The sequence below is a fragment of the Pezoporus wallicus genome, unplaced genomic scaffold (assembly GCF_028554395.1).
Source record: "Pezoporus wallicus isolate ANWC-B61680 ecotype Strahan unplaced genomic scaffold, APGP_CSIRO_Pwel_v1 contig_7339, whole genome shotgun sequence".
NCBI classification, from domain to species: domain Eukaryota; kingdom Metazoa; phylum Chordata; class Aves; order Psittaciformes; family Psittacidae; genus Pezoporus; species Pezoporus wallicus.
Genome location: NW_026636333.1, coordinates 2,116,743 through 2,137,377, shown reverse-complemented (window position 1 = coordinate 2,137,377; position 20,635 = coordinate 2,116,743). Strand labels below are relative to the sequence as shown.

Here is a 20,635-nt window from a genome sequence, read left to right as displayed (position 1 = left end):
CAGTTTTCAGTGCTATTTAAATTCAAAGGAGTTCATAGGAAATACTTAAATTCTATCCTTCCTGTATAGTGGTGATGTCTGAAAGAAGCAGCAATTGAAAGAATATAAGCAGCAATGTCTTTTAAACCCTCCCCACCTCCTTTTGGAAGACATTACTCACTTGTGTGCTTGTGAGTCAGGTAGAGTATGTTGAGATGGGAGCAGCCAGTTTTGGCTTGGCTTCATCAGTTTCAAGCACGTCTTTGAGAGCAGAGTTCTTAAACTGTGTGGCCATCATCCCAAATGATCAGCTAGGGGAAGCGATGGCCTCAAGCAAGCCAGCAGGGACAGAGATGTGTGAAAGTTGTTCACATAACCCCAAAATACTGCACATCCAATATGCAGGTGTAAGCCTGAGTGAAAACTAACTCAGCATGATTATTTTCTGTGTTTTCCTGTTCTAGTCTTGCTTGCAACCATGTCCATGAGCTCTTCAGGGTAAGTTTGGGTTCCCCCCCTGCTTTAAGTGTTTGAAGTAACTAACTTGGCTGTGTCTCCAGTGCTGCTGCAAATCAACAGCAGTGAAACAACTGAGTAGTTTACAAGTGTGTTGGTTTGGAAAGTTCAGAACAGGTGAAACGGATAGGCTGATTTGCTGAAGGAAACTGAACCCAAGCTGATGATGATGATCACAGAAAACAGGGCCAGGAAAACAAATTCAGTTTTCTGGTGTTACACAACAGTCTCAGTGCAGCAGGTAGATTCATTAGTTAGAGATTTGTTAATTTGAGATCATGCTTTGTAAGGGGGTGTGACTGTGTGTGGCTGCACTTTGAGCAAATTGACTGTAATTCAGAGTGAAGGTGTAGGAGGGTGAATATATTATTACTGTTTTTCTCTAGCTGGTGTGTTCTAGCAGGTGAGTTTTTCTGTGTCTTCTTGCACACTTCAGTTCACAGTTGCAAAGATCCCTGAAACCATGAATTGGCAGAGTAGAACCTCTTTTTTTTTTTTTCAGAAACTATGAGCCTAAAACAATAACATGGGAAAAGAATGAATTCTGTCTTTGTACCAGGAGGGTATTTGCAGAATTGTACAAGATGGTGTACAGTAGTAGTGTAAGTATTTCCTTGATGAAAGATGGGGACAGAGATATTATTTTGAAGTCCACCCTTAAGTACATAGAACTTCTAAGTCAAGTACATCATCCGTCCTGGCACAAACAGAAATGACTGGAAGAGCACAAGATTGTGATGGGAAGAGAGCATAGGGACTGCAGTGGGAGAGCTTGGTGCGCACAGACCAGGGGTATGTGCCTGATGAGACTGTAAGCCCCTCCTCAGGTCACTGTGTCTGAGGAGGCTTTACTTCTGAACAGGGATGGGGGTTATTACAGCTCTGTGCCCACCCTAGCACTTGATTGTGAAATCTTAATTATTTTAAAGAAGATCTGTTGGATGTCTTGGGCTTTGTCTTGCTTTTTCTCACCCTCTAGTACTAAGGGATAAATCTCTTCCTATACGTCTGTAATAAAAGCTTTTATTTTTGTTATGACCAAGTTTGAGCAGTATAAATTTGATCACAGGGCTAGGCAGCAGTTTCTTTATTTCTGTGTGCCTGTCTTTATGCATCACTTTGAGATTGCCCTCTTCTCTGGTGTTGATTTTGTGGGTTTTTTTTTTCCCCTGTAGATAAAATTCAAGAAATAGAAAGTGATGTTTTGATGAGTTACTCATCAGCATTCAATTTTGTAAAAAGGTTGCTACTACTCTGAAGTAGCTTTTTGTTACAAATAACTCATCAGTTGCTAGTCCTGTAGCTGTTATTAAATAAACAGTGTGTTTGTAAAGGCTTGGTGATGTTTCACTTGCCTGGTCAAGTGTGTAGAAGTACCTTATGTTTTACAGCCTAACTCATGGTCAGAATGTTTGGTGTATTTTTCCCCTCAAACCTCTGGACCAGGAAGATGATGAAACTGGGTCTAACACTTGGGAAGGAATGAGGTAATGCATATGAGTTTCTATAACTGCAGAACGCTTTAACAAGTTAAATTTTAGTACTTTTAATAAAATCTTTAAATTGCTGTGCTGAGGATGTTTTGGTTTAACCCAAAATAGTCTTCTTATTCCTTCATAGTAGGTTTCTTGCTGACAAAATATATTTTGATACAGATTCTTTGTTTAACATAGCTTGCCAGTGTAGAAAATACCCATGTTTATGCAGCAGTGTAAGCTGTATGGTGACTATGGCTGGTCTTTCAAAACATTGTGATATTAGGATAGGATTTTTCGATGTGTGGAGTACTCAGGAGAGTGAAAATGGGCTGAGGTTTTCAAGACTCTAAGGTACTACGAATTTCTGTTTTATAACAAAGCATTCCTTTTGTCAAAGCAGTTGAACTGGAGCTACAGTGTACTAGCAAGACATGTAATAGGAAACCTGGATGCTGAATACTTAATCTTGATAGGTGCAGCGGAAGTAGGAGAGCTGTTACCTGCCTGATGAGAATGCTGGAGTCAAGCAATGAAGGAATTGCTCTCTGATGGCACCTTCTCCCTTTGCTGACTGTGTGGGAAGTCTGGGCTCCTAACTTGGGTCACCTTCCAAAATGGACAGAACAGCTATTTGAGCTGATCTTTTGCTTATTGTCCTGTTTTAGCTCTAATAAGCCATAACTAGCAAAACCATGGCTGCCTTGAAAACGCTTGGATGCTCTACAAACTCTTCAGACAACCTCTGAGTTCTCGGCCATCCTTGGAGCAAAAAACCAAGTCTCCTTACGTTCACATGGATTCTTTTTTTTTTTTTTTTTTCCTGATGTTCTTCCAGTATTTAAATGTTTTCTCAAGTTATTTGTGTGGAGCTGTAAGCTAAGGGAAATTTTGCAGTGCTTTGGGCCAAGAAAAAGTCTTTATTTTATATGATACTTGAGCAGTTTGTCCTCCAGAAGAGATGATTATCTATAAGATTAGCTGTCATACAGAGCTTATCTGCAGGTTCGTTAGCCATCTTGCTTGTAATGTGATGTTCCTTCTTAATGTTAATACTCTACATCCTTAAAAGGTTGCAGGAATAAAACCAAATGACCTAAACCCCACAATGAATTAATGCTATAAGCGGCAGCCCTCTTCAACTGAGGTATTGCGACTGACCTAGTCTGTTGACGTACTAAGTAAAATTAGTTTGGCCAAATGAGAGTTTTTTCTTTCCTGGTGGATCAGTGTGTGTGGAAGTGTTCCAGGGCTGTACACCCATGACTCTTTATTTATACATATATCAGAATTGTCTGCAGGAGAACACTGTGCGCCTTGACAGCTATGAATGTGCAAACAGCTGCAGTTTTATTCTGTATGTGTGTGTTTAACTTTTCATCAATACTAAGAAGTATACTAAAAGGGACAGGATAGACCTGTGTAGGCTTGTTGGGAATAGGGGGATAGAGAGGGAGTCAACACTAGTTATGGGATGGAGAGGAACCTCTGCATGAGGCAGCTGCACTGGGAAGTCTTTTAGTATTCTCTAATCAGTCTTTTTGCACCTTATTTTCCCAGAGAAGCTGTGGCTGCCCCATCCCTGGCAGTGTTCAAGGCCAGGTTGGACGGGGCTTGGAGCAACCTGGTCTAGTGGAAGGTGTCCCTCCCCATGGCAGGGGGTTGGCACTAAATGAGCTTTTAAGGTCCCTTCCAACCCAAACCAGTCTGGGATTCTATCAAACCTAGGCAAAATAATCCGAAAAGGACTTTAGTGACTCAGGCTTTTTCTGTACGTATTTTGTCTACAGACTCTTCAATGTCTTGTTCTTTAAATACCCTGCTTTGTGTGTATGCCTGAGAGAAAATACTTGAGGCAGACGGGTAGTCATTGAACTATCTGTACATGAAAAGACAAGCTGCTTATGAAGATGGTCAGTTTTCTAGATAATCTTTATTTTTTTGGCCTGGTGATAAAAACCAATATTTCTTCCCCATAAAGCCTCTTTAGATCCTTGTGGCCTTCTGGTCCTTTTCTATGGCCATTTCAGTCTGTATCTTAATGACTTACAACACGGAATTACTGTGTATAGTGCAGGGCTTCTAGAGTCTGGAAGGGGCTGAGTTATTGGTCCCTTTCTCTTACCACACCATTTCCCCATGCCTTTTGTTGCATATGTTCAAGCAGTTTTCACAGTTAATGCACATTATTTTAAAATAGAAATTTACCATCCTGAAGCATGACAAATTATAGGGAATTTGTAGGAGTGTGGTGGCTCAGGATTTCAAAAAGGATATGGAATAAATGACAAAGAACTGTTCTATCTGGTCTTAAAATGGATGAATATCCACAACTATGGAAACTAAACAAAATAGGAGTTTAGGTGCATGAGAAGGAGGACCTGTCTAAGAAAAGGGAAAGTTAAGGATTCTGCTGTAAGTACAGAGAAAGACTGAACATAGAAGGCAGTTGAAAGAGGAAAAAATAACCCTGTTGAAAACTTTCAGCGCTTTCCTCTGGACGTTTTACAGTATGAAAAATTAGTAGTTCTCTCCATTTTGTGACTTAAGCCTGCTCTCAGGTAACCAAGCTTACACTGCCTACTTTATTGTCTCAGTGTTCTTCAGTAGAAACTTGAAATGCAAATAGCAAGCAGCTCCTTTATTTGGGGTGGGGAAAAGAATGTAAAATACTTATTTTCTTTTATCTTTTTTTTTAAGATAGTGTTTCCAGATTTTTTAGTAAAACAGACCTTTAGCCAGGTTTGCACTATGAGAAAAATAGTTGAGAGATGCTGAGAAAAAGCTAGATTTGATTAATTTATTTTAAATGAAATTGTGAGTGGTTGAAAACATCAAGATACAGGGCATCATCTGCAGAGTTTTAAACTTGAAAGCATTGGCTGCAAACATTGCTCAGTTTGGAAGCTCTTAAATGAAGCTGCCATCACATTTTACTTGAGAATCTCAGTGAAAAAATGTAGCTGCAATTAACATAATTAGTTGCCAGAAGATATAATTGATAGCCAAATGCACTGATATTTGCCCTCCACCTCCACACACACCTTAGCAGTTGCAGCTGCTGTTTTAGTCTGAGTTTTGTTAAAAACAGTTCCTGTGTCAAAATCAGTTGTTATGTCTTAAAAATGTATTTTTTATGAAGTTCAAATGCCCTTAAATGTTTATGTAAACTTGTGTAAGAGCTCCTCACAGTGAAATGACAGTGTTAATAGACTATACTAATGGAAATTTAATAGCTACTTGAGAAAAGCTTTTAGAAGTTCATTGATGCAGCATCTTACGTGTGATACTGCTTTTATAGGTAAAAATACATGATCAGGCTGCATCTGATAGCATGTTTTCATTGCAGTTGAAAATGTGAAACTTAAAACTAGGTGAGTGCTGGTTTATGAAGTGCAGTGGAATGGTCTGGGTAACTAACGTGTATAGAACTTGCAGTGTTTAGGTTTTAAATAAGTATGCATCTTCAAAAAAACATAGTTTTACAAAAGTTCTGTTTAGAAGGAGAGAAAGAAAGAAACAACAAAGGTAAAAACCTGGATTAATATAGCAAAACAGTCATTTGGTTTTCTAATAAAAATAGGAATGTAATTTTTCTCCTCGCCCTCCAGATGTCCAAGAGTAGTAACTGCTGGATTGGGGTGCTTAGGAGATCCTTACTCTATAGGGCATGGAAGAGCAAAGTATCCTCCCTGTGCTGCAATTGCCTTGAACATACAATACAAAACATTGTTTCCATCTTTCTTAATGCTTGTTTTGTAACACATTGGTGTTACAAAAACCTGAAGGGGGCCTACAAGAAATCTGGAGAGGGACTTTTGACAAAGGCCTGTAGGGACAGGACCAGGGGGAATGGCTTTAACCTGACAGAGGAGAGACTGAGATTAGCCATTAGGGAGAAATTACTCTCTGTGAGGGTGCTGAGGCCCTGGCACAGGTTGCCCAGAGAAGCTGTGGCAGCCCCATCCCTGGCAGTGTTCAAGGCCAGGCTGGAAGGGGCTTGGAGCAACCTGGCCTAGTGGAAGGTGTCCCTGCCCGTGGCAGGGGGTTGGAACTGGATGAGCTTTAAGGTCCTTTCCAACCCAGACCATTCTATGATTAAAATCAGACAGTTGTGTTCTTCCAGTAAGTATTTATATAATGTATTAATATTTTAAAACTTGGTAGAAACCCACTTTAGTCTTATTTTCCAGAGAAGAAGGTTTGGATATGGGTAGTTGCCCTCCATATAGGGCTTACTTTACTTTTGTTCTCGAAGCAGCTTGGGTTTAGGTAGTCTATTGGCCCTTAGTACTATGGTATTTGGTGTTGGTATCAGCTTTTTATTTTTACTGTAGCTCTTAACCAATTTAGATTTCAGTCAGAAGTTACCTGCTACACTAGCGCTTGAGTCTGATGGCAAGTTTCGTAACCCATCTTAATAACATACGTGCTGGCAAAGTAATGAGTAACAAAGCATTTTTTCCCCCACACCCTGACAATGCTTGCTTATAGTTCCACACACTATTTTCTCACAGTCATTTCCCTGAAGCTAAACAGAGCCATGCTTTCCTGCTCTTGTCAGGCACTTTGGAGTTGGTAATTCAAGTAATAGAATATTAGGAACAGTCATTTAGAAAGCTTTTCAGGGTAAGTAATGATAAGTGTGTCTTGGTGCATGCAAACCTTGCCACAGTTAGTCTTGTTAATTCCGCCTTATTACAAAGTACGTTAGATCCAGCATACTTTGGACTGATCAAGGACAATAAATGCGTGCTTTCTTTTTTGATGTGCACATATTTTGGCATAATTATCATTGAACAGCCTTGCTAAAAGGTAGTGTAAATATGTACTGCAATAGGGAGGTTGTCTTTTTGGTGAATAGAAGAACAGGATCTAATGAGCTAGGTTTTTTTCTCTTCAGTCTGTAGTGTGTTGGAGTTTTCAGTTTACTGTTGCTAGTCACATTGTTGATATGGTGGCAGTTGACATGGCGTCGTTTCATGGTTGGGGGTGGGTATTGTTTGGTTTTGGGTGTTTTCTTTGTTGTGTTTTTGTTAGCTGTAATATTTGAAAAAGTATTTACATTTGTAGTACTTGGGCAGGAGGAGAAAGTGGCATATGTATTTAATGTCATTGTAACAGTAAGATAGGAGAAATAGCTGAAAGAGGTAGCAGAATTCTTATTTTACCTTTTGCAATTCGGTTATCTTTTCCTGGTGACATTCTCTTGGAGGTTGAAAGTTTTGAGTATTGGCTCCAGGTGTGTTTTCCTCCCAGCTGTCTGTCAAATTTAAAGCCAAGCTTTTTGCCTCTGGATTGTTTGGTCTGCTGCTTCCTAATCTAATGACTGGTGTAAAGTGCCGCTGCAGCTGAAAGTAACTTGAAAACTTTGCTTGGACAGTATGTATTTCATAGAATCCCAGACTGGTTTGGGTTGGAAGGGACCTTAAAGCTCATCCAGTTCCAACCCCCTGCCACAGGCAGGGACACCTTCCACTAGACCAAGTTGCTCCAAGCCCCATCCAACCTGGCCTTGAACACTGCCAGGGATGGGGCAGCCACAGCTTCTCTGGGCACCCTGTGCCAGGGCCTCAGCACCCTCACAGGGAAGAACTTCCTAACATCTCATCTCAGTCTCCCCTCTGTCAGTTTAAAGCCATTCCCCCTTGTCCTGTCCCTACAGGCCCTTGTCAAAAGCCCCTCTCCAGGTTCCTTGTAGGCCCATTCAGGCACGGGAAGCTGCTCTAAGCTTTCCCTCGAGCCTTCTGTTCTCCAGGCTGAACCAGCCCAGCTCTCTCAGCCTGTCTCCATAGCAGAGGTGCTTCAGCCCTTGAAGCATCTCTGTGGCCTCCTCTGGACTTGCTCCAACAGCTCCACATCCCTCTTGGGTTGCGGCCCCAGAGCTGGATGCAAGACTGCAGGGTGTGAGGGGGAGGGATGTGTCTCACCAGAACAGAGTGTAGGGGGAGAATTCCCTCCCTTGATTTGTCCATCTATTCTAGTTTTCTCCAAAGAAACTATGCTTTGTAGTCTGTTGGCTTGTATTGTTTCTAAAGGCTATGACAAAGTGTTATCTAGGATCTCTGAAAAAAATGAAGAATCAAACAAAGATTCGCTTGGTGATCCTCTGTTTTCCAAGTTACATTAAATCATGCAAAGTTCTTAAGTTGATGGTTTCTGGTTCTTGATTGCTATTATTTTTCTTCCTCTGTAACGTAGTAGTAGGATACAGAAAGAGGTGAATGACAGCCAAACCCAGGAAGCTCTAAAGTACTGTTAAAGTACTTTTTCTTCCTCTTGCTTCTTTCTTGGAGGAAATAATACTGACTGTACCCCCTCAACCCCCACAACAGAAAGAACTCTCTGGCCTTTCATCTTGTTGCCTTTTTTTTTCCACCTTAGGTTTTTGTCACTGGAAGGTAGATCTGTGACTGCCTTTCCTTGTTAAGATTGTCATTTCTAACTCTTAATTCTGGTGAACCTCACAAAATTCCTAGTTTAGTATATCAAAACTGCTCCTTGACATAACTAGGTTCCAGTTGGTCCAATGTGTTGATAGATGTCAGTCGTTTCTGATGTAGAGTCCGTAGAAGGCAGATGGCTTTGCATGGCAAGTATCTCCAAATCTGCTACTACTCTTAGTAGCGAGAGAGACATTATACTTTTTTCTTTTCTGCCTGTGTTACAACAGTGCTCTGCAGATGTTGCTTATGGCAGAAAAATCTGTGGGAAGCTTTCATTTCCTGAAAAATTGGTGAAATGATTGTGCCCTGAAATTGTTTTATGGGAGTTAGGCTTGAATAGCTGCAATAGGGTTTAGTCATAATGAGACTTGTAGCTATGTGGGTTGTTTCATTACACACACTTTGCTGTCCTTTCAAAGGGAGCCATGTTTCTCTTAGCTTCCCATGCATCACAGAAAATAAAATCTCTGCAAATGGTTACAGACCATAGAAAATTTGAAATGTAAATTGTAGATGCGTTGAAATAAATCTCTGCATTCTCACTGAATTCACTCATTTCTGTACTGTGGGTTCCCCCTACCCCCCCCCCCCCCCTTTCTTTTTCCTTTTTTTCAGTTACTAGAAACTCTACCAGAGAGAAAATAAGTGTCATGCTCATTCTTTAGTTCCAGCAGTGCTAAAGGCAGTTACTCATGTAGGATGAGATTAGACTGAAATAACTGCCGCTGGAAGTTAATAAAACCAGGAATTTAGAAACTTCTAATTCATTCTTTTTGGAGTTCACTAGTATCAAGAATATCCAGACTTACTCTAATTAAAGAATGTAAGCTTTCTACTTCATAGCTTGGCTACTCTCTGCTTATTAGAAATAATCTATACTCACAAATATCTCCTATTTATTTTACATATGCTAGCTATGACATTTTTCTCAGGAAAAAAATGTTATCTAGCCTGAGCCAGCCTGTCAGACAAGATGGAAATACCAGTTTGCCTTAATGGCTATTCCATAAAACTAATTTACTTAATTGTCCCAGCTGACCCCAGCCAGCATCTGCCCTATTGCCAGTACATAAGGTTTGGAGGCTGGTTTTCATCCCGTCAACGTTCGGCCTTTTTACAAACAGCATAGTTGATCAGGAACATCTTTCTGGTCAATTGTGATACAGAATAAAATGGGAATATTTGAACCTTTTACAGTGAGTTTTTATTGTTGTCACTGGCTACATTCTTCTAATGAGGTGGAAATTCATAGACTCACAGACTGGTTTGGGTTGGAAGGGACCTTAAAGCTCATTCAGTTCCAACCCTCTGCCACAGGCAGGGACACCTTCCACTAGACCAGGTGGCTCCAAGCCCCATCCAACCTGGCCTTGAACACTGCCAGGGATGGGGCAGCCGCAGCTTCTCTGGGCACCCTGTGCCAGGGCCTCAGCACCCTCACAGAGAAGAAATTTTTCCTCTAATCTTTATCTGATCTAAAGCTACCCTCTGTCATCTTAAAGCCCTTAAATTTGGGGTGTTTCAGCCAAAGAGGGGGATGACCTTTGAAACTGGTAACCCAACTGCTCTAACAAATGAAGTGATATGACCAGGTAGAAATTTTAATTAAATAGGTCCTAGTTGGAAACTTGAGTTAGTATTCAGAATAGATGGAATAAGTATTTCATCTATTGTGTGGAATAAATCAGTTTGTAGTAATAAAGTCTATTTTCTTTAGTATCATTCTAATGTAATAAGAAATGTAATGAGAAAAGGCTCTTAAATACTCAATATTCCTGAGCCTTTAAAATCTACTTGGTCAGCTTTTTAATTGTAGCATCAAGAAATCATGCAGCAAAGGCTACAGCTTTGGGAGTATTGCTTTATTAATGAGGAATGCACCCAAAAAGGGATCCTTGTGCCTTCTCAGTGAAAGCTTGGCAGAGCAGGAGTCAAGCTGCCTATTAAGCAGGAAGGGAAATTCTCTTAATCAAATGCTTGCAAAGCAGCCACCTGGAAATTTGTTTATTGGTTTGCTTAATGGTATAGATGATGCCGTAATACTGTATCATCAGTTTGGGAAAACAGGATAGTTTAGAAAAAAAGACAAAGGAATAAAACTATATTCTCATTCTAGTGTATTGGAACCAGTGTTTGAAACATGCTGGTGCTGATTCTTAGAGCTGCTTATTTGGAGGAAAAAAGATATTTTTTCTTCCCTCTCTGAGTTAGTTAACAAGTAGCTCAAGCATGCAGTACTTGCACAGTTCTTCTGTATGTCTAATAAAAATGTGCATGTTAATGTATTTTTTATTTTTAGGAGTGCTGTCTTTAACATGGTGTTCAGTACCTCTTTTGGAAAAGAAGCTAGAATTTTTCATGAAATCCTAGTTATCACTTTCTGCTCCTGGCTTCTGAAAAGGAAAATGGGAGTCGTGTGTAACTAATGTTCACACATGGTTTTTGTGCTAGATAGTTTTAGACTATGAACTCCCTAGTGAAGGAGGTTGAGATGAGAGTTGCTGCTTGTGATGGTTGATAGTTTTTAAAGAAATATAGCTGGGAACAAGGTTTGGGCTTGCAGCCAGTTTATCTTTCACAGTTGTCTCCTTTCACTCCCTGTCTGCTTTGTGCCAGCTCTAAGAACTGAAGCTTTGCCTTGTGTATATGAGCTGTATAAGCATGATTTTGAGGGTGCTGGCTGACCTGACAGACCTTTGAGGCAGTGTATTCTCTCCAGATTTGGGTGACCTATGTGAGGATGCTGTAATGGGATTCACAATTTGCTGAGGGGAAAAAAGATCAGATTCTTAGATAAAAGTTGATTTCCATTGGATCTGAAGAATAACACAAATAATCTGAACCTTAAGAAGCTCTCTATGTAGATAAAAGGAGTAATTAATGTGCTTCTTATAGAAAATAAATCTAAACATGTTGTAAAACTAACATGAGCTTTTGAGCAAATACAGATAGAGTTGAGCATCAGATCTATTCTTGTTCTTTTTAGGCCATCGTAACTGCATGACCTATTTCCAAAGAATAATAAGCTGTCTCATTTGGGTAAATTCTGCTTAAAAGCTGAAAATGCATATTCCAGAAAAGTGCTGTTTGAGTCCTGGCGAGTGTGTGTGTGTTGTTTCTTTTGCTTTATACAAATACAGAGACTTTTAGCTTAAAGCATAATTATTTCTTTTTTCACTCAAATAAGAAACAACTTCAATGCAGGAAAAATTCTAGGTATTCCACATCTTGTTTCTCAAGTAAACAATTACAAATTACAGTAAGTTTGCATAATGTTATAATCTTCAGTTTATTATCAGTGAGAAATGGTATGTATATTTAAAATACTCTAGTAGTCAGTAATAGTTATTGTGTCTAGTTCTTGCTTCCCAGAAGGCAGAATCTCTTTATTCCATATGGTGTTCAGTAAGTCTGATCCTCTGTAGTCTTTAAGCATGCATTTTTAATGTTAGGTCTGTCCCCTTTCCAAACTGAAAGCCTGCTTCTCTGAGTGGAGAGCTGTCTCTGAATGTTTCTTGCTGGGTCTCTTCCGGTTCCCAACAGCCTTGACTCCTGTCAGAGATTAATCCTTCTTGTTGACCTGTGCCATCAGAAGCTTGCAGAAACACCACCTCTTAGATTTTTATCTTTGTGAGTCAAGCTGCTTTGGATACTGCTTGGAAAATACTGCAAAATTTCTTTCCATGATGATAATTAAAATGTATTATGATATTTATTAAAGTCTCTTTCATGCTAGTAGTAGACAAGTTTGCATCTACTTCTTGTTTTAATACCAATTTTTCATTAACATTAAACATGAAATGAAGACAATTGCTGTGTTTGTGCGTCTTGTTTGTGGGGGGTGGGTCTTGGGGTTTTGGGGTTGTTTTGAAGACCACCTTGGGGAAATGGAACTTGACAGTGAAAGACCACCAAAACACTCTTGCCCGTAGGACATGTTGGTTCTGGGCTCAGTGAACTTCGTATGTCATCTTCCTCAGTTTGAGTTGTTTGGGGAATGTTTTTGGGGTTTTTTGGGGGACGTGAGGGTGGTGTTCCTAGCTCTAGTGGCTTTCTCTCTATAGAGATAATCAGCTTTCAAGAGAAAATGGTCTCTGCTTTCAAAAGCAGCCTGCCATCTATAATTTAAACTAACCTTTCTAATGCTGCGCTGAATCAATGGGAAAGTTTCTACTAGTGGGCGAAACTTCTTGCTCTGAGACAAGGAGAAAAATGTACCATTTCTATGTTCAGTGTCTTTCAGGCTTTGTTACTGTATCTGCTTTTAAGCCTCAGCCACTTGTTAGGAGTGTTTGCGAGGACATAGAATGAGTGTCAGTCACACCATTGATGCATACATTTATTTAACAGCTCACTCCCAGAGATTTTGCTGCTTAAAGAAAAATGGTGGGTGGGTGTATTCTCCTTCGGGTTTGGGTTGACAATTTGTTACGGAGATGTCTATGTTCTTGCAGTTACTGTATGTGCAAATTCAGAACTCCTGCCTTGCATTCCTGTTCTGTAAATTATTTTGCCTTTGTTGCTATCTCTTTTGTGTGTACTTTTCCACTCAAATTTGTGTTGTCTGTTCTGCTCCTTTCCAATTTTAAGCTAATCCAGCAGTGAGGTAGTTGGAGCTGTCATCTCACAGGTTGGCAGTATGCCTTACCCATGGTTTGCCAAATGCATGGCAAGATTTCCTCTACCCAAAGCAACTGAGCTGGATCAGCTCACATTTTGGTTGCATTTATCAGATCTTCTTCTCATTATGAAGATGGACAGTGTTGGTACTTCTTTTTTGTCTTGATAGTTTATTATTTCATTTCCAAATTGCACCAGTTCTTCTTAAGACACTGTATCATGAACTCTTGTTACTGTTTAAATTCGTTTGATAGGCAAGATCTTTGTTCAGATAGGTTCAATATGGGTTCATTTTGTTTTTCAGGGGTCTCCTAGGACCTACTCCCAATTTGCTAAGGATTTCTCTATTTTAAAACTAGTTACATTTCTCACCATTTTATTTCCCCAATCTGCAGGAATAATCCCAGTGCTGTGCCTGTTTGGGAATACCTGCCGCCCCCAACATTTTGCATCTCTGGACTTTTGATTTTTGGTGTGTTTCCCCTACCCCATTTTGGGAAGATACAGAAAAACAGCACAAAAAAGTGAAATTACTGTGTTGCAACTGATTAAACTCTACTAATTATCCTTGAAACCCTCTTTTTTTTTTTTTTTTTCTTCTTTTTTTCTGGTAAGAGTGTATTGGGGTCGGGGTGTGTGTGTGTTAAATACTTTTTTTTTTTTTTCCCCAAGCTTTTTATTAGCCTTATTTCTTCATGACAGCCATCATTAATATGTAAGACTCCTTTTGGAAATACTATCTGAACATGTGTCAAGTAGAAGTAAAACCACATGCACATGTGTTTTGTTGAGAAGATGGTGTGGACATGATCAAGCTTTTCACCTGTGCGTGTGTGTGTATATATATATTTTAAATTATTTTGGCAGTCTGTTGTCACTCTTCCATAACTTACAGTCTCTTCACGGAACAGAATAAAGTTAATTTTATACTCTTTGTCCTACACACTTGAAAGTAGAGACTCACATAGCATTTGTGGAAATGCAAGACTCTCTTGCTTATAGCAGTTGACAGAGTGGCAGGTTAATCTCATTTTTCTTTTCCTCCTGGAAGTATTTGTGCGTACAAGTCTTTTGTGGGTGTTAAAACTTGTGCTGTTATGGGTCAGGTTTCATGAGCTGTTTTGAAGTATCAAGATACTTCTTAAATTATTTAGGTTTGACCTGTCAGTATCATTAAGGTTTTAATTTTCAAGAAACAAGATTTTGCTTGAAATAATTTTATCATACTAGGTAATATAATTGGTGTAAAACATTCAGGTAAACATTGATTTGAGAGCAGATTTAGCTTAATTTAATATCTTAAAACCTGCAAATGTGTTGACTTGGGTAAAGCTGTGACAGCATTTGGCAGTCATTTCAGCAGGTGTTTGTATGAGGATATTAACATGACGCACACTCCTCCAAATTTGTTTATTGACTTGAATACTTCTACCATCAATAAATGTGATTATAATGCCTCTTATTTGTGTTAGATGTAGTAGCTGATACAGTTGCGCTTTAAAACCGGGTTTTCCAAAACATGTTTGAGGCACTGAGGTTCTGTATTTTAAAGTTGGTTTCTCTACTTCAAAGCAAACGTGTTTGTTATGTGAGAGTGTTTTTTAGGGAAGGATTTTCAAAATTCAGCTGGTGGAGTTCTCAAGTCTGTTTTGAGTGTTGCCAGGTTGCTTGCTTAGGGAAAGGTAATGTGCAGTCTTCAGGAAATAGTACGTTCTGAGAAGTACTTATCTCAAAGCTGGTATTGTAGCTGTTGAGTCTGTTCAGACCTTACAGTGTGGAGCATCTGGAAGGCTAAAACCAAGCACCAAGACTGCTTCTGTAACCGATTACTTAAAACTCCTGGCTTTCCTGATAGTGTTTCATTTCACAGTAACTACAAAGGCCACGTATCAGTTGTTAATGGCCCTGAAATGTTCTAAATCTATGCAGGAGCTGGTCAGTCCCTCGAAGGTGTAGCTGCTGATGAGAAAGAAGTCATCTAACTTGCCTGAGTCTGCTTATCATTTCCTAGCCATGAAATTATGTGTGTGCAATTAGAAGGCTTAGGCAGGGCCAGGCTGGGTGGAAGCTTTTGGTTCCTAAGGCACTTTTCTCCCCATGAGCCGCTCTCATGTTATGTGAGCCGCTGTCATGATATGTTCCCTGGTGCCTCCAGGCCAGCTTTGCTCAGTGGTGATGGGCACCTTGGCACATGTGTGTGCCCTGGGCACCCTTCTGCTTCCTGCCTGCTGCATGGATTTGTACTTTCCCTCAGTGCCCTTCTCTCATCTTTTTTGCCATTCAATGGAGAAAAAGATGACTTTAATTCTTTGGATAACTGCTGTGAATTTGAGTGAATGTGTACATATCCCTGAATGTCATCTGTGTTTGAAAAGTGATCTTCAAGTGGGACTCCTGCCATCCTCACAAATCCACTGCAAGAAAATGAATACATTTCTTTTCTGCTTAGCTAGTCCTTCAGTGTTTCAGCCAAACTGACCTTTACTTCCATTTTCCCCCACAGGCTTCTGCCTTGTCTTTCCAGCAGTAGTATGTTTTGTCCTTGGTTGCCTCCATGGGTTTACTTCTAAAGACCTGACTGGGGTTTGTCTCTGCCCTTTTCATCGCCTATCAAGGGATCAAAATTCTGTCCTTTGATTTATTTCTTTTCTTCCTCCTATTTTCTTTGCTTTTGCTGTGTTTCATGTGGCAATTCTGAACTATTGTACTGACCATTCAGAAGGGGGTGGGGAGCTGTCCTTTTGTGTCTTAATGCAAAACAGGAGAAAAAGCGTAAGGTAGGACACTGAAAATCCCTGAGTAGCATGCTTCTGGGGGTAGTAACAGCAGAAATCACAATTGTTGTATCGGATATTAAATAGACATGAGGGGTGAGAAGTGGATACGTGCTGCAGTGTTCGGGTGCTTTGCTGTCAGACAGCCTTGCTGCTGGTGGTGTCTGCCTGTATTCCTCATGGTGGGGCCCACCTCGAACCCTGCCCTGGTTTCAGCTGTAACAGTTATTTTTCCTCCCAGTAGCTGATGCACGGCTGTGTTTTTGACTTTAGTCTGAGAACAATGCTGATAACACACCAGTGTTTTAGTTGCTGGTAAGTTATGCTTACTCTGATCAAGGACTCTTCAGTCTCATGCTCTGCCAGTGAGGAGGGGCACAAGAAGCCGGGAAGGAGCAGAGACAGGACACCTGACCTGAACTAGCCAAAGGGGTATTCCATACTACAGCATGTCATGCCCAGTATATAAGCCAAGGGAGTCACCCAGAAGGGACCGTTTGCTGCTCGGGTAGGTCTGGGCATCAGTCAGGAGGTGGTGAGCAGTTGTATTGTGCATTACTTGTGTTTTCTGGGCTTTCATTTATTCTCTTGTTGTTTCCTATTATAATCGTTATTGTTGGTATTCTTTCTTTTATTCTTTAGTTATTAAACTCTTCTCATCTCAACCTGTGGGGTTTACATTCTTTCGATTCTCCTCCCCATCCCTCCTGGGGGGGTGAGTGAGTGGCTGCATGGTGGTGATTTACCAGCTGGGTTTAAACTGTGACAGACCCACTGCTCCTTTTCTGCCCTGATGCATGAGGGAAAGCTGGGAACTCTTCTGTAGCACTTTCTCTCTTCTATCTGCTGGTATCTTGTTAAATTGTTCATGTGCTTTTGACAGGCAGGTAAAATTAGGTAACTGAATTGTGAGTATACAATGGGTCTGCTCTGGGGTCAGTAGCCTTCCACAGGTGTGCGATGCCAGTGCTGGACCAGGCACTTCTTAACAGGAAAATGCACTGCAGTTCCTTTATCACTGTCCTGTAAGTTTTTTCCATAACGCATAAATACTTTGCCTTCATAGGCAGAGAAATACTGAGATGCTAGTGAGGCACGTCATGTATGTAGCAGACAAGGAGAGGGCGAGTGAGCTAGCTTCTAGCTGAAGTTACAGAGGTTGCCTCTGTTATTTTAAGAGAGTGGTGGCTTTTTGGTAAAAGTTTAACAGTTCACTTCTGTCCTTAAATCCTGTGCTATTGCTGCAGAAGAGGTAGAGGGGTGGTGGTTCTTCCTAGTTGTGTGGTCTTGTCCCCTCCTTGCAGAGAGCAGGAGTAGCTGCTGAGCTGGCTGAAGGCTGATCATGGAGGTGCTTCTGGCAGGGCTGGTTTTCAGGGGGATTAAGGAGCTGATGACGCTCTCCTAGATTGCCCTGAGCTGACTGTGTGAAGTGGCACACGTGCCACGAGCTAACTTCATCCTTTCACCAGCTTCTGTCATCTATTTAGATGTCCTGGCAGTCTTTATGATGAGAAATTTGGACCAGAAAAGAGCAGGACACTGGAATAGCTTTTTCTTCAGAATTTTGTTGGTTAGCTGTCACAGATGTAGCAGCTTGAGCTATGATGGCATGCATCCCGTGTAAATGAAGTGGTTTATAATTTATGTCAAAGCTCACCCCCTCCCAACAAAACAACCCATAGGAAAATCATGATATTGGGATCATGACGGGGACCTGTAGAAGTTTTAAAATTGCTTATATTTGTAGTTTTTAAACAGACTGGTTTAATATTTGAAGGATAGAGGGGTTTATGGGGGGGCGGTGTTATTGGTTTGGTGTGGTTTTTAGTGTTTACATCTGTCTCCACTGAAATATATTCAAGAAAACTGTTTACTGAATGGTATCGCTTTTCTGGCTATCACTTTTACATCATACATATCAAACGAATAAAAAACTGCTTATTCACCACACTTCCTGCACTTTTTGGTGGGGTGTAATTTTTGTTAACTTTTAAGGGTTTGGAGAAAATACACTGTTTTACAGCATAATTTAGGTAAACGGACTGTTTGTATTTAAAGCTGTCTCCATTTTACAGAAGCATTTGTATGCTGGCCTAGGCTATTCCTGAAATGTTTGGGGAAAATGCTGCCTTGAGTTTTGTACTAAATGCTGTGTTTACTAAAGGCTTTCTTGATAACACCTGGTTAATAATTAAAGCTCCAGTGTTCCTGGTTATGCTGGTAGTGTTAGGTCAAAAATTTGAGGTGATGAGGTTATGGAATTAGCACAGTGAGTGCAAGCACGTGCTTGCAGAGAAACTGAAAGCCTAGGTTTTGGGGGGGGGGGGGGGGGGGGGGGGGGGATGTGTGTTTGGTGGTTTGAGGTTTTTTGAGCAGCTTTTGGTATAGCTGCTGTGTACATATGAGAAGTTATTTCATGTGTACTTTCTCATGTAATTTTATGTATGCTGTGTATATATTCTGATTTCCCCGCGCTCCCCACCAAAAGTCCTCCGTGCTCCAGCACTACTTCCCCGTGCTTCTGGCTGGATGTCTATATCTGAAAACTTCTGTAGCCTTTTTCTGGTATAAACCAAAACTTCAATCCCAATTGGCAAATTCTCTTTTTTTTTTCTGTTGACAGATGATGATGTACCTGCAGATATGGTTGCAGAAGAATCAGGTCCTGGTGCACAAAATAGTCCATACCAACTTCGCAGAAAAACTCTTCTACCTAAAAGAACAGCTTGCCCTACAAAGAGCAGCATGGAGGTAACTTGCTTGTTTGATTTTATATAATTGTAAAGTAAACCTTACTGGTTTAAGAACAGCAAGAACAGTACTTTTCATAAGCCACCTGATGATTGAACTGATTCTTATATATAGGGTGCCTCCACTTCAGCTACTGAAAACTTTGGTCACCGAGCTAAACGTGCAAGAGTATCTGGAAAGTCCCAGGATTTATCAGGTAATAACTTTTTATACAATAAAGGGGGTGGGGAAGAAGGGGTGGAGACATCACTTAACTTCACACACCCACAAACCACCCCCAAACTTAGATTTCCTGTCTGCCCTCCAACCAAGAAACAGCAGTGAAAAAACAACTGCAAACTTGTTCTGAACTTCAAACTTGGAAGGATGAATTTAATCTGATATTTAGAATCTGATCCTTCAGTCTGGCATGTTGCAGGCACGTTGGTTTGGGTTTTTTTGATTTTGTTCTGGTTTTGTTTGGTTTTTTTTTTTCTCCTTGGAATGCTGTGTAGATGTATCCAACCTACTGTTAGAAGCAGTAATGCTGCAGTGGTGCAGCACTCTGACTAGGCTTATTTACTGTTTCTCATGTTGATGTATTGTTCCAGTATATTGTTTAGAGGTAGTTTCAGTGTGTCATTAGAGCACCTAATTGTGGAGAGAGGGAGAGAATTTATGTGTGCTTGTAAGTAAAAAAAATTACACATACTTACTGATAGATACTAATATATATGTACATTGTATAATAAGCACATGTGCAGTACATGCGTATATAATTATATTGTGTGTGTATGCACATATGTATATTTATACACACACATACACATACATAGACATACATACCCTACTTGTTCTCTTTTTTTTCTGCATCATTTTTTCAGTCTCCGTTTCTTTTTGTCTCCTGACACACTCTTTAGTTCCAGGAGATCTGCTGTCACTCTTCCCTGGAAAATCAACACCAGCTCTTTCAAACTCCCATTGATGTGGTTTCTGTTGCTTTTCTTGTTTGTTGTGTTGGAGGTTTTGATTGTTTGTTTGTTTAGGGTTTTTTGGTTTTCAGTCCATGTCTCCCTTAACTTTGTGAATTAAAACTGAGCAGCTGGCACAAGGCTTTGGTCCATTTTGATTGCTTCTGTTGAAGTCTGTTCTTTCTGGCTTCTCCCCTTCTCCATAGCTTAGATTTTCTCTTTCAAGCCCCCCATTAACTCTTATAATTTCAGCAACTGTTCAAGAATCATTTCATCTCAGATTTATATCCTTGAAACAACCAGAACTAGCTGAACATCAACCTGTGCCATTCTACTTACAGTTTCATTTCCTGATTTGATACCTGAAGCCTTGTGCAAACTCGCCTTGTCATAGACTCAGTTTCTCTTGCTAGTTCTTAGGGGTTTTTTTCAAGGTCATTCACTTTTGATGTGTTCTTCCTTATGCTTGTACTCATGTTCTTGCTTTAGAGAAGGTATGTGATTTGACTTCTGTGGTACAAATTACAGGATGAAAGACATTGATTTCCAAAGGAATTCTCCATGTTTTGACTGCACATTCCTTTTGTTACATTCTTGAGTTCATGTGGGGAAAGATTGTGGGGGCTTCTCCAACATGGAAGTACCAGAGGAATTGTAATCAATGATTTATTTTTATTGTACTTTTAAGATTGTATTCAAACCAGTTGCAGTCTAACAAGAGTGTCCTTCTTAACCCATTTTCTATTAATCTCTTTCCCCGTATGAAGGATGGTTATTTTTTATTTTCCCAATTAAGTTCCAGAAGTAATCTTCTAAATTTGTACAGGTATTGATTGCAGTGAGATTTCCCCATACACACACAGTTTTTGTTAGCATAGATAATGATAGCTGTTGTGACTGAGTTGTAAGCATGAGACTTTCTGGATTGCCACCAGTGGAGATTGTATATTGTCATCTGGAACATATAGCTGCTTTTTTCAGAACTGTGGATGAAATGAAAGCGTGGGATTAGAAACACAGGATCGTGTTGGTGGAGAACCGTTCCTTCTCACATGGACTCTGAGTTAAGGAAAATTTGGGTGGAAATGAAAGGAGAGATGGAGTCAGTTAGTTTCCAACTGGAT

General features: G+C 40.2%; 2 protein-coding genes across 3 annotated transcripts in view; one reads left to right on the top strand and one right to left on the bottom strand.

Annotated features, from left to right (window-relative positions):
• Positions 1-20,635, bottom strand: part of EPCAM (epithelial cell adhesion molecule) — a 293,898-nt gene that overhangs the window by 5,771 nt on the left and 267,492 nt on the right. The window lies entirely within an intron of this gene.
• The window catches only part of FBXO11 (F-box protein 11), a 70,429-nt gene that overhangs the window by 15,438 nt on the left and 34,356 nt on the right, over positions 1-20,635 (top strand). For both annotated transcript variants that reach the window (XM_057400072.1, XM_057400071.1), the window contains 2 exons: positions 18,434-18,561; positions 18,676-18,757. In XM_057400072.1, coding sequence (XP_057256055.1) covers positions 18,434-18,561; positions 18,676-18,757 — 210 coding nt within the window. Of the gene's footprint in view, positions 1-18,433; positions 18,562-18,675; positions 18,758-20,635 lie in introns of those variants that run through there.